We start from the raw sequence: 13,830 nt of genomic DNA, 5'->3' as shown, positions 1-13,830 counted from the left end.
GTTTTATTTATTAGTTCAAAATAACTTAATATTTATTTGATTATATTATAATATTTATTTTATCAATAATAATATTTATATTTAAAATATTATTTCCGACAAACTCAAATTCTCACCTTAAATTATAGATTAACTCCGAGACGAATTCAAATTCGACAGTTGCCTATGGGGCCGAACTACTGTCACCTCAAATCAAAATCAAACAACTCACCACATCAGGCAGGCACGTTGATCATCAATCAGCTTTCAATTTTAAACCATACAATACAGCCAAAACAACTAGCCTGCCACAAAGCGTGCCTACATGCGAGGCAAATTACCGCCAAAGAAGCAGCGTTTTAACCGCAAAATATACAGGTATCGGCTACCACAAAGAAGAAAGAGATAACGCTTCTCACAGCACACAAAACGCCGGGTAAAACAATGCGGCCATTACTGCCATCGCAGTAACGCCTTTTCTGTACGGCGACAACTAGATAAGAAATGGACAAATCAGGCAATAAACAATCTTCGTTTTAGGAGGGTGCAAAAGTAATTTTAAATTTTGGAATGACTGACAATACAAGTTTTTTTGTAATGAGAGAGTGTTTTAAAACTAAAATTCAGGTGAGATATGTGAATCAATAGAATATAAATAGATATTCCACAAGATTTCTGACATTATAGAGACATATCCAAATCTGCCAGCCAGCCACCCACCACAATGAACAGGATTAACATTTACCAATTACATGATTAAGACCAACAAGAATATAAAATTCATCAGATCCGACTTCCGAATTTGCTTTGATTCCCAAAGTCTTTTTTACTCCGGTACACAAACACATCTTTTCATGAGGAGCATATATTATGCTATTACATCTAGATCACGGTCTGTCTCGAGAAGAATAAACAGAAAATTTGCTCCAATGCTGCCGACGCCCATCTCTCTCCCTCTCCCAACTCACTCACTCAAGATTTGACCAAAGCTTGTTTCTAAAGGCTAGTAAAAAATAAAACGCCTCACAAAGGTCAAAGCTGATAGGTGAAAACTACTAAAAATAATGTTGTAGGCCAAACCATCTGCATCACGATTGAGTGTACGACATAAAAAAACTCAAAACAATTACAGGGACACTAACAGTTCAGGGAGTAAATGCATGTGGGTTAAAATGAACGGCAAAGAGCAATAAACCAATAATATAAAGATTCAGACGCATACAACTTACTCATATTCCAATCAACAGAAAATAGTTATTCTACTCTTATTTGCTCTCTTTCAGTGGTAGTCTGTTAGTACCACACTCAATCATATTCCAACTTAGGACCAAAGAGCAAAATCATCTCTCTTACTCCCGAATTCCTGAGGAGTCACCCACACTGCTTTCCATTCGAGAGTACCATTCACCAATGTGGGTATGTTCCACCATATCTCTACCAGATTGAAGGTGTCGAATTGGCCTCAGAACACCAAAAACTGCAAGATCGGCTAAATTTGGTTCAGAGCCACCTGTTAAAGCGAAATACAGATATCATTAGTGATGTTAATGATCCTCATAATTGCGAATATTTCTGAAAAGAAATTGTCAGACTATTAATTTAACAGACCAAGATATTGCCGGCCCTTTAAGGCATCCACCCATGTTTCCACTGCTTCATACAATGCGGCACGCGGATCAGTGATATTGTGTCTCTTCTTCAGTTTCTTTGATACGAAATACATAGCAGTTGCTCCAGCATACTTTGCTACTAACCTCTCAGTAAAGCTAAAATTGCCTAAGTTATGGAGTAAAATAAAGCCAGTTAGCTAAATTATATGCATACCAAGTAGTATAAAAGCAAGAACATGGCTAAGACAAAATTCTTTTTTTCAGCTAAGTCAAGGAAGTAATAACAGAAGAATCATCTAGCAATGGGTCAAACTCTGTTTACTGTGCAAAAAGTGAGATCATCTTTTCATTCTTGGTGCCAAATTTGCCAACCAATCAATTCAAGTGTCAATTTCATATACCAGTAGTACTCCTAATGCAGATAATCATAGCAGAGAATAGCATCTCAATCAAGATAAGGAAACAACTAATATATCAGACTTAGAAGCAGTTAGACCAAAACATAGAAGCAAGGTATTGGGGAAGACACTCAATTTTAGATGACTAAAATGGTTATAAATTATTTAAGATTAAATCTGATAAATGAAACTAGAGATATTTGTCATCTGCATGAACAATTTGATGGCAAGTTCCATCATCACCTGCCCATGTTAAGCTCCACTAACCCAGTAATAAACAGACATACATGAACTCACCTATCTTGAAAACAATTACTGATTGCTTCAACATAATAAAAACAGTTATAAGGTATTAATATGACAACAAAACAAAAACCACAAAGAACAATTTGTGATCTCTGCTACTCCAATACAATCTATGATGTAAAAACCTCATTAGTTTGATCAAAGTTGGCAGTGATATTAATTTGTTGCCTTACCATGAGTGGTGATGTAGTCAAAGGACTCAAGTGCCTCAGAAGTGGTTCGATAAATGTTCGGTGATAAAACATGCACCAAGTGATTATCCACCCAGCTACATTGAAGGTAAAATTACATCATCAATTCATACGCCAAGAACATAATATATTGTAGTGATATAAGAATAATTCTAAAATACTCTTAATATTGGCAACAAACATTCAACGAACTCCTACATGGGATTACTAATAAGGAAAGCAATAAGTAACGGAAGCAACTGAAATAACTTCACAAGCTAAGAGTCGAAAAAGAAAAGCAGAGCCATACCCAAGCCACTTCTTCTCTACATCACTTTCAGGAGAAGAGCTATCGGGATGAATCCTACGGAACAAGTTACCAATTATATCTGAATATAACACAACATTCAGTAACTTCAACAACCAAACAGAACAATCATCAAAACTCCAATGAAAAGAACATAAAAAAGACCTGAAGAATCAACCATCTGTTCCCCATCAACGGTCAGTATGGGCACCTTCTTATAATCAGACCACTTGATCTCTTTTTTGTTTATGGGATTGACCTCCACCACTTTGTAAGAAATATTATAGTAATCCAAGAATGCTGAATTTCAACCAAAAAAAAAAAAAAAAAGCAATAAAAGTTACAAACAAATGATAGAATTCAATAACACTATGAAAAAATAATGATACCTTTAACTTTGTTGCAGAAAGGGCAAGCTTCATATTGGTAAAGAACAACGTCTTTCGGGAGGAAGTTGTTGTGAGAGTGTGGCGGCTCCTTGGCGTGAACGTCTTGAGCCAGAGAGGAGGTAGCGACAGAGAAGCCCGCAACGGCTCCAGCTACAGAGGGACTCGCCTTTCCGAACCGATCAGCGATCTTTTGAGCGAAACTTCGAGAGGTGGAAGATGAGAATGTGGAAAAGGGAGCGACGTGAGGCAAACTATGTTGAGTGGAGGAGGCAGCGCCCCTTGTAACAGCTCGAGCCGCTCGGCTGAGTGTAAACGCTCCCTCAACTCTCCTCATCGCGACAAAACTGAATTGCAGAATCGCTTGCCGCCGCTCACTCTAGAAGGTTGTACGATTCTGTGTATACAACGTAATACATTTTTAAGAGCTGAAAGCAAATTATTTGTACAGTCGGTGTTTGGTTACGATTTAAAACTGACCAGGGTTTAGGGTTTTGACAATTCCACGATTCAACAACTGCTACCACAAATTCTACCAAACTAAACCATAATCAGAGTGCATTTACCCCCGATCGGAATTTGAATAACGTCCATCTTGAAATTTATTCGACTTCAAACGGTTTGATTTGGCATTCAAGGTGGATGAAATAAGATTGAGTCTATGCTTAAAAAATAATTTAATTTTAATTTTAGATTTAATTTTAATTTGTTTAAATTTAAATATTTTAAATAGTCTTGAATTTGGTTGGTTTATTTAAACTAAGTTTAATCGTGAATTTAAATATAAATCATTTCATTCAACTTAGAATAATTTAAATTGAATATAACTCTAATTAAAAGTAGATTTCGTTCAAGATGACTCGTTTCAATAATTTAATTTTAATTTAATAATTTAATTTAAAATTAATTAATTTATCAATTTAAAAATATTATTTATTGTATTGATGACATGATATGCCTTTTTAACCCTAACCCTATAACCCTGCAATAACATTACACATCAATTCTCACAATACCGGATTACAAATTCAAATCAAATATTATTGATTCAATAAAAGGTTTACCCTATCTATAGCGCTCCAATTTAGACTTGGTCTACTCCTAAAACACAAATTGGGCCTGGGCCTCCACTTGCGCCGTATCCAGATATGAATCCGGCTGTATTACGCGTCATCACCGACATAGAAAATGTCGGTTTAGATCCCAACTTGCGCTCTATAAATACCCCTCCCTTCCCACCAGCCAAGCCACATTTTCTCTGAGCATTTTATTTTATTGGCGCCTCAAAATCTCGGAGTCTAGGTACTCAGTGTTGCGTCAAAATCCTAACCCTAATTCGAAAACTCTGCTTCGAAATTAGTGAAGTAAGATGTCAAGGTGCTTTCCTTACCGGGCTTCCGTGTCTGTAAGGAACGGGGCGAGTGGAGAAGCCTTTATCAAAACGATTGAGGTTGGTTGAGCAATTTTTGTTTTTGCGTTTATTGCTCAACTTTGCATCTTGTAAATACTATTATGTATTTATTTAATTTTTTTGTAAGGTTAATGTGATTGTAATTATCTTTTATGCTGTTCAACATGTCCCAGTTATGATTGGATGCTTATGTATATAATTAAGGATACCTGAATCAAATTGTTTTCGAGTTGAGGCCTATTAGTGGATTTTTGTACACTGTAATTTGATTAGCTTGTTAATTGAATAAATCGCGCTCATATTTTAGAAGATGGGGTGATTGATCAATGAACAGTTTTATTTGGCTGGTTAGGTTAAGTGTAATTCTCATTGACACTCGGAATCATGTTCTATTGAATTAGTTTATATTTGCAGGATTAGATTTGATTTGGGTGAGCCCAAATAAGGCCTGGTTTGAGATCCGTTTGAATACAATGCTCTAAGCTAGCTCAAACTTGAATATTCATATCTATTCGAACTCAGCTTGTTTTATGAAATTTAGCCCAATTATTGGCTTGATCTCAGCTCGTTCAATCTGAATTTGAATTTGAGCTTGAACATTTTGAATCAAATCCAGCATATGGTGTGCAAGTTTAATGTTTGGAAAGATTACTTACCGAATCTGGTTTAAAACTCTATGAGTCTGAGCTAAAATTTTGTTTTATAAACTTTGGGCTCTTTGGTTTTGGGAGGCCATTAAAGTATTCGACATGTTGGAACATTATAGTTGTTGGACTGTTCTTATCTGTAAGACTTTCATTGTTTTCTTGGAAGATTGGCACATTGTTATGGTAGTGTTTCATTCTACTTGTCTCCCCTAGCCCTTTGTTCTAAAATGTTATTCTGGTGCATCAAAGCTTCAAAGCCAAAAAGAGAAGCCCAAAACAGACTTGAGCAAAGAAAAGAAGAGGGAGAAAAAAGATAAAAGGGAGAGAAAAGAGAGTGAGAAGGAGAAACTTTACAGAAAAGCTGAAAGACTCAGTAAAGAAAAGTTTTCATGGGGTGGAGCTGGCCTTGTAAAAAGAAGTGAAGATGAAGAAACTGAGGGATTGGAGAAGTCTAGTCTTACTGATGAGCATAATGAGCCTGTCTGCAGGCAGGACTTTTGTTACCTGTCAGATGGCTCACAGAGCAGCAACAAGAGAAGAAGGGACTCTCCACCATCTAGTGGCATTACTGTTAAAAGTGAGTTTCTTATTTATTTGTTATGCAAGAATTCATGTATAAACCTTCTGGTTGAAACATTATGATCATCCTTACGATCATCAATAGGGAATATCCTACGGATTAAGCTACCTTCAAAAAAGCAGAGAGAAGCTGACGCATCCCACAGTGAGAAACAATCATGCACTACTTCTGGTAGAGGACCGGAGTATGATGCTGAGCGCAAGGTAATTGCTGCCCCACAAGTCAGTGCCATATCAGATTCAATTAGAAAGGAAAACATTACTCACTATGATATCCAGACAAAGCCTGACAATGAGAATAAAGAATCAGATTATTATACCGCCTTGATGAGGGACTGGATTCCACTACCATGTCAACCGGAGGATAGTGAGGACTTAGAATGGCTTTTTGGGGCAAAGCAGCAAGGAAACAGAGCTAAAAAAATGAAGGCGGATGATGATGTTTCATGTTGTCAATCTTTGTGGCCGTCTGCTCAATATTTGCAAGGGGCAGATGTATATGCATTACCTTACACGATACCATTTTGATGTTAACTGAAACACGTAGCTCGGTGATTTTGACATTGAGTTTTTGAGCTAAAATGTACAGTCGATTTTTTAATAAAAAATTGACGAAATCTAATATGCATATTTTTTATTCTTAGATATTACAATTGTTCTTTGTGCTCTGAATTGCGGTTCTGAAAATGTGGGTTATCTCTGGTGGTGAGCGCCTATTTGATTGAAATATTCTCCCATTGCAATTAAGATACAGGCAATGTTTTAATACTGGTCGTATGTCCATGTTAAGAGCCCTACTGTCTTGCAGAAGAACTCCTTACGACCGTCATATGTCCATGTTAAGTTGGTGGCTAATGTTGGCATAGTCTTGCGGTTCTTTCAAATAATCCTTCAACTTAAAACGTCGTTTTTGTTTTGTACTACTACTTAGTGATGCGGCATCGTCCGAGACTAAATCTGAGAAAGCCAAATGGGGCTTCCCACCAAATTCTATAAGAAATTCATCATCCTCGAGTGTTTCATCAAGCTGTAACTTCACCCACTCCTTTGCATCCTTCTTCCCCCTTAACAGTTCCAGAATCTGAAATCACACCCCATTAAATATCACTTGTTAGCTATATAACGTGAATGCAACTATAAGACAACAAAAGTTGGATTCAAGCTCAGCCAAACCCAAATATGTGTTGGCTCGAGTGTGTCTTAAATCCATAATGGTCAACTTGAGTTTGAACTTATTCGAATTAGTCAAAGATGTTGTTGAAAGGTTACTAATGGATAAATACGGTTACTGGTGGAATAAACATGGTCACTCAAGGGGGATTCATGTCAAAGTGAAGCGCCAACTCAAATTTGGCTCAAATGAAACCAAAGGCTGACTCGGTTTCAATCCAACTCTATCAATGATAGTTTCCTATATGAGTGGCATAAGATCACTCAAGATCCTAGTCTTTCAGATTTCATGATTCAATATTTGTTACCTCACTCACTGTCGGACGAAGCTGTGCAGATGGATTAACGCAGAGGTTTGCCACAAGTCCCAATCTTTGCATTTGAGCAATGTCAAAGTCATCATCTAACCTTGGATCCATTAATGCTTCCACATCCCCACTCTCTAATATTGGTTTTGCCTGCATTATTTACAAAGTTTTGCTTTGCATCAAAGGCCTTGGTCGGTAATGAGTTAATTTCTTTAAATGAAGCTAACAGAAATTTTCTTTCTTACCCACTTGACCAGACTCTCTTGCCCTCTGAGATTCCGGGAAGCAATTGGTCTTCTTCCAGATAACAGTTCAAGAAGAACAACACCATAGGAGTACACATCAACTTTGTCACTGATCCTTCCCTGCATGAAATATTCTGGAGCAATATATCCAAAAGTCCCCACCACATCGTCGTATATCATGTAATTTTTATCTGTTGGTCCCCATATAGCAAGCCCGAAATCGGATAACTGTAATGTATAAGCTCTATGAATCTTTAGGAAAACAACCTTTTGGTCATATCTACTGAAAGAGTTCATAAGATGTTTTAGGATTGATCGGAATATTTGATTCTTATTTTAGCTTCTGGTAGTCCTTTCACATTACTTTGGTCAATGGTTAAAATATTGTTTGTTTTGAACAGACACAGTCTATTACGGTTTTATCTTTTAGCTTTACTATGTAAAATGCATCATGTCAATTTAAAACTTAGAAGGTATTTAACCAAACTTCTCTTACTATTTCTAAGCGATGGTAGGGTAAATTTCAACAGGGATGTCAAATCCCATAAAAGAGGTGAATTATTTATATGTACTTAACATATCTTTTATATTTTGTCGATATGAGATTTGACTTGGAGTGTTATATTCACCTTTCATATGAGACTTAACATCTTCATTGAGTTCCACAATACACATTCTATATCAATAAAACACAAAAAATTTATCAAGTATGTATGAACAATTCACCCTTTTTACGGGACTCAATGTTCTCATTGATATTTACCCCACTATCTATTGAAAATGATAAGTTTAATTAAATAACTTGTGTTAAGTCATATTTTGGGTTATAAAGTTCAAAAACAAAATTATGAAAAACTGTATATCCAAAATAAATAATATATTAACAATAAGGCAGAGTATTAAACTGGAATGTTACATTCACTCTGATAAAAACAGGTAGTTTGGGGAATCACCTGTGGATTAAAATCGCTGGAGAAGAGGATGTTAGAAGATTTCACATCCCTGTGAATAACAGGACGCAAACATTCCTTGTGCAGGTAATTTAGAGCCTCAGCAATTGCAACAGCCACTTTGAACCTCACTTCCCATGCCAGTACAACTTTCTCATTATTACCTGCGTTATATATTTATTCATTACGATTGCGACAAGCTACTTATATATAGAAGCAAACCTTGCAGAGCTTTAGAAGATTACCATGAAGGCTTTCCTCCAAGCTCCTATTGGGCAAGAAGTCATAGACCAACATAAGATTGTTGTCCTGGGCGCATACACCAATTAGGGGTGTTATATTTTGGTGCTTTAATGAAGAAATGATGTCTACTTCCATGGAGAAGTCATTCCAAGCTTCCTTGTAAGATTTCAGAACTTTCACTGCCACTGACTTGCCATTTGAGAGACATCCTTTGTACACATTGCTACACCCTCCTTCTCCAATCAAGTTATCTATTAAAAAAATTAATATCATGTAAAAATTATCGGTGAGTGAGGAAAGTATCACCATGATTCATATAGAAAAACAAAATTCGCAAGTTTTAACAGAAAAAAAGGGATAATTCACACCAAAGAAAAATTGTAGAACCTAAGGAGAATCGACAAGTTGCTTCTTCAAGCTCTGCATAGCTGAACTCCTTGCAATGAGATGAGGAAACAGAATTTTTCTGGGATTGTGGACTTGCAGGTGTAGATTGATTAAGCGACGTAGTATCTGCAGATTGTTTCGAAGAATCTGAAGTCACAGGAGCTGATATGCGAAGAAGAGGCCAGCCGGGTTTCGAATGTGTTACAAGTAAAGAAACTGAACTCGAAGATGGCTCCACAATGTGTCCAGGAACAAGGCTAAGTGTCTCATCTCTTAAGCTCCTGCTGCTGCCATGAGCTGTATCATCTTTGAGATCAATTTTGATTTCATGATTTTTAAGCCAGGCTCTTCGAAGAAGAGGCCATCCCAGAATCAAATCTGGCTGCTCTTTCTGCTTAAGAGAAGTTGATGTCAATGAAAATTTCTCCTTGTTCTCCTCTCTACAGTATCTCGTTGCATATTCAGCGGCCAGAATTTCATTCAATTCTGTATTTTCAAACACAGGCCTTGTATAATTTAACCTGAAACCTGAAAAATTAACAGGTTTTTGAAACCTTTTCATGAGAAAATTGAAAGAATAAAAATTTCCCGCAGAAATGAATAAAAGCTGAGACCTTTCAGTTCCAAAACTGAACTTTTTGTTGAAATAATCCTGTCCTTGTAGATGACGAACACGGCCGAAGTTGCTGGTAATTTGTTGGCGCAACATCTGGCAATGGAGCTCCTGAAAGATTTTTCTGTAATCAATTAGAGAGGAATCTCCTCAAACTTACGTCGCTTGAAAAGTTAAGTTCTTGTATCTGAACTAGGTAACTTACCCGAGAGAGCTTTCCTGGTCTGTTCCCACAATCACTGCCATGGATGCACAATGTTTTGGAAAGCTCTTTAAAACCTTTTTGATTGAACTCCCTCGTGATATTGAACCTTCAAGAGTAAGCTGAAATTGAAATATCAGAATTTCGCATTCATTAACAGTAAACAGAATGACAGAAACCAACCTTTTTCACCATGGAAAAGTCCCTGGAAAATTCTGAAAGATCTTTTATAGCCGAATTCTCTGCCAAATCTGGATCTGAAATAAAATATTTGATTGAGACTAAATGATGTTTTGTTTTTCCAACTTCTACTAGTTCCAAGCTGGGAAATTCTGCTCCGTAACTGTCTTTCTGAATTTTATAAAGCGCTTGCTTCTTATTGCACTTGTTTACTGATATTCCCTTCTTAATCATTACTTTGCCTTGGAATCACGCCACCTGGCTTCAAATTATCTGTAAGTTACAAAGTACCTCTTCGAATTTGCGGGCTTACAGAAGACTTATGTTAGTGTCAAATAAATTGATGATGAAGAAGTGTGTAAGTTAACAAGAAGAGGTCAAATACTAAAGAAATTCAATTATAGCGACTGAATAAAAAAGATACAACCCGGGCTAAAATGAGCTCCGGATTAATAATATATGAGCAAAGGGTGTGTATCAAAGGAGTAAACAAATTGGCATATCTGAATGTGATTTAATGATTTTTTTTTTAATTTCTAATTCAAAATGCCATAAAAAATATAGCAATGATGAATTTTGGTCTTGTATGTGTTGAACGGGGTGGCAAGATGGAGGATCAGTGTATGGAGCAAGAGAAATTTGGCCGAAGCTAGATCGAGATGGTGGAGAAGCGCAATTGGTATGTTATATGGAAAAAGTTGAACTTGCAGAAGAATATGCAACCTAAGTAAATTAGTGTGAGATGAGACTAGCGAATGTCAAATCAACATTGGATGGTGTGTCTAAATTAAAAACAACGTCAAGAATGACTGACTGAAGGTGAATTGGCTCGTCAACAATTGGAGATGATGCAATTAGTGTGTGATAGAGCTAGAAGGATGAGATGGGCATAGCAACGACTAGAGATAATGTGATCATCATGCAAAATGAGGCTATCAGATGTGGGATAAACAGTTAATACGCAACCATTTGTAAGTAAAATATTATTATTAATAAATTGAATGTGCCAAAAAAAAGCAAGGAGGAAAGAAGACGCAATTGTTGCTTTCTTGATTTGTTTATACTTGCTTCAATCTAACCCATCAACAGCCGCCAACATTATCATCAATACACCTAATGTAATTCTGAAGTCTTATTTGTCTCAGAATAATCTCATGTTTATTAGGAAATTGAACTCACTACGCTAATGTAATGGGTGGTATTTCTTTTGCTTGAGTTCTTGGAGAAGGCCCCCTTTTCACCATGGAAGTGTTTGGTTGTGGTTGGGGTAGCTCCCTTCTTCAGCTCGATTGACTGGACAGACTAGTAACTTGTGAACATGATGGCTGAAAAAACAGCTCAATTATGACCAAGTACTGTATGAATGAATTCGACATTTTGATTGAGACCTACTACTTTTCTCTTAAGTATAAGCTTCGTAAACAAGCAGATGGTTTGACATTGAACCAGGACCTGATGGCAATAAACAATCGGGTCGGTTGAGTCTGATTGTTTATTCCACCTAATTAACATGATTTAAATTCATTTTATAATTTTAATTATATCATATTGAAATTATTAATCCACCTGACCAGTCCAACCAATCAACCTGTAAAACATTGCTATCAAACACAATAAACCTTCATCAACATAAATATAAATATAGCAACTAAATGTTTTCATTAGAATTACAAAATACGATCAAGCCAACAGAAGGAAAGACTAATCAGCTGTCAGTTAGTTATAGAACAAATTTTCTGGTTTATGTTAATAAATTATAATGTCCCTTTTTCAGGAAATAGTAAAACAGGTATTGGTGAGACGTCGGGATAAGAGTACGATTTCAATATCGGAAATTAATCACAGCACTGCCATAAGCACTGCTGTAATGCAGCAATGATATTTGTGTCATTACCAGTCTATCTATCATAATTTTAATCACTGCTACTAAGAATGCGTTCCACACCACACCACAGACGATCCAAGTTGTTTAGTATTTTAAAGCCACTGACTTGTTTAGTATTTCAACAAAAATTATGACAGGCCCAGTGCTACCCTACCCCGTGTAACCTTGGCCATTTGTTGAGCAGAATTTGCAATCCTCAAGGCACGCTTTAGACAAAGTAGGACCCTATATTCATTGAAACAGAAACAGTCAGGTCCTATTTCATAATCTCGTACAATCAGAGGAAGTTGTAAGTTACAACACCAAGAAAGATAATTCCAATACCATTAGAAACAGAACAATAAAGTATGACAATAATTGAAGCAAAACGAGGAAAGTTTCTTGCGGCACCACCCAACTTACAGAAAGTTACAGTTAAAAAAATATGCAGACAAAATGATGCGTGTACTCAAACCAGACCATGCAACTGTTTTGATATTAAATATCAGGTTGTGCACCTTTCTCCATCTTCAAGGCCATCTGGACCATCAACCCAAAACAGATGTGAACATGCATAAACTGCTCGACATTGATCAGGCTTCTTTAACAACCTTGCTGAATAATGACCAATTATAACTTGTTAAAATGATTTAAGGGTGTATAATATGGCACAATAATCAGATTATATCCAACTATTTACCCCTGTAGCCTTGTGCATGAGAGTATCCCGAATCTCAACGCTAAAGATATTCATCGTCTGAAAGAGATCCAATTATCAGATGTATTGCAGTGACCTGGGCTTTGGAGTCCTAAAAGCAAGGCCAAATTTCATATTAACAATACAAATTAAGACAAACAGAATGTACAGTTCATTGATAATGACGATTACAGAGACTTCCATTTTGTTTTTCTTTTTTTTTTTTTTTTTGGATAAACTACACAACAATTTAACCACGATGAGTTAATCAATAGAAATTACCACAACTTCTTCTTCATATCATAAATGCCTGAGTGAAACATTTATAGGGAACAGCCGCAAGATCGCAGTCTGTTAGGATCTTGGCATTCTGTGATGAGGTGGCCAACTGTGGAATAAAGTCATAAAACATGTGAAGAAAAATAAGTAGTATAAAAATGGGGAAAAGGAAAAGAATGAAAACAAAAAAAAAATTCCAGTGGTAGGGTAACCCTTTTGGAGAGAGCTGGCTCTTTTGAATCTAGCATCGGGAGAGGTTTCTGGCACTCTCGAATTTGCCGGAGTTTGCATTGAAGAAGCAGGTTATTATGTGATACATTTTGTTGTGATTTTGTACTACAAAATATTAAGTTCAAATGAAATTAATGGGGAATTGGTTCCGGGAGGGTGATGATGAGGGGTTGTGTAAAGGGAAGTTTGGTTAGATTGAGCTGCTTGGGTCTGGGTTGTGTTAATTAATACAATTGGATTGGGTTTAATTTGTGACATTGGGTTGGTGGGATATGGGTTTGGTTGGAGTGGATTTGATATTTTAGTTGGGTTGGTATCATATTTGGGTTTAGGGTCTAGTATGATAGTTGGGCTTGATTGGATATAGAGAATTGGGTTGAGTAGAGATGTGGGAAAGTTGGATTTGGGTTTTTGTTAAGTTGGGCCTGGATTGTGAAATGTCAGATTGTAGTCAGAAATATTAAGAGTAGGTTGGATTGAAAAGATTTTCGGGTTACCTTTTTATTGGGCTCCGGTTTGGGAATGGGTTACTGGGTTGGGTAATATTTTAATTGGATTTGCTAGGGCAGAGTATAGGCCAGAACAGGATGTAACTGTTGGAGTAATTGGATTGGGTTGGGTTGGATTGAATTTATTTGGGCTAATGCAATTAAGGTTTGGATATTAAG

At 36.5% G+C, this 13,830-nt stretch overlaps 3 protein-coding genes and 1 long non-coding RNA gene across 6 annotated transcripts; 1 reads left to right on the top strand and 3 right to left on the bottom strand.

Annotated features, from left to right (window-relative positions):
• Positions 1–773: 773 nt before the first annotated feature.
• LOC123230114 (prostaglandin E synthase 2-like) lies at positions 774–3,792 on the bottom strand. 2 transcript variants are annotated; one of them, XM_044656237.1, is made up of 7 exons: positions 3,637–3,792; positions 3,160–3,553; positions 2,936–3,070; positions 2,774–2,852; positions 2,467–2,561; positions 1,588–1,755; positions 774–1,489 (listed from the first exon to the last, which is right to left on the bottom strand). In XM_044656237.1, exons 2-7 carry the CDS (start codon positions 3,491–3,493, stop codon positions 1,329–1,331), a joined length of 972 nt encoding a protein of 323 aa, XP_044512172.1. In that variant the 5' UTR covers positions 3,494–3,553; positions 3,637–3,792; the 3' UTR covers positions 774–1,328. The 2 variants fall into 2 exon arrangements, with proteins under 2 accessions (XP_044512172.1, XP_044512170.1); XM_044656235.1 differs by having other exon boundaries at positions 3,160–3,789.
• A 591-nt stretch (positions 3,793–4,383) lies between these two features.
• Positions 4,384–6,438, top strand: LOC123229405 (DNA ligase 1-like). 2 transcript variants are annotated; one of them, XM_044655190.1, is made up of 3 exons: positions 4,384–4,606; positions 5,428–5,791; positions 5,879–6,438. In XM_044655190.1, the coding sequence occupies exons 1-3, from the start codon at positions 4,526–4,528 to the stop codon at positions 6,319–6,321; spliced, it is 888 nt and encodes a 295-aa protein (XP_044511125.1). In that variant the 5' UTR covers positions 4,384–4,525; the 3' UTR covers positions 6,322–6,438. The 2 variants fall into 2 exon arrangements, with proteins under 2 accessions (XP_044511125.1, XP_044511126.1); XM_044655191.1 differs by having other exon boundaries at positions 4,385–4,606; positions 5,464–5,791.
• On the bottom strand, positions 6,402–10,966 carry LOC123229403 (proline-rich receptor-like protein kinase PERK15). The gene is made up of 9 exons (XM_044655189.1): positions 10,095–10,966; positions 9,915–10,033; positions 9,711–9,820; positions 9,097–9,624; positions 8,712–8,960; positions 8,470–8,630; positions 7,517–7,744; positions 7,272–7,421; positions 6,402–6,874 (listed from the first exon to the last, which is right to left on the bottom strand). The coding sequence occupies exons 1-9, from the start codon at positions 10,323–10,325 to the stop codon at positions 6,620–6,622; spliced, it is 2,031 nt and encodes a 676-aa protein (XP_044511124.1). The 5' UTR covers positions 10,326–10,966; the 3' UTR covers positions 6,402–6,619.
• Positions 10,967–11,778: 812 nt separating this feature from the next.
• Positions 11,779–13,323, bottom strand: LOC123229409. Its single transcript, XR_006504871.1, has 4 exons — positions 12,935–13,323; positions 12,656–12,764; positions 12,474–12,570; positions 11,779–12,201 (listed from the first exon to the last, which is right to left on the bottom strand). It is a non-coding gene; the product is annotated as an uncharacterized LOC123229409 (long non-coding RNA).
• Between the last annotated feature and the right edge of the window lie 507 nt (positions 13,324–13,830).

The sequence above is a fragment of the Mangifera indica genome, chromosome 11, assembly GCF_011075055.1.
Source record: "Mangifera indica cultivar Alphonso chromosome 11, CATAS_Mindica_2.1, whole genome shotgun sequence".
Taxonomy (NCBI): Eukaryota; Viridiplantae; Streptophyta; class Magnoliopsida; order Sapindales; family Anacardiaceae; genus Mangifera; species Mangifera indica.
Note: the sequence above shows the minus strand (reverse complement) of the source record. Positions and strands in the feature narration are given on the sequence as shown.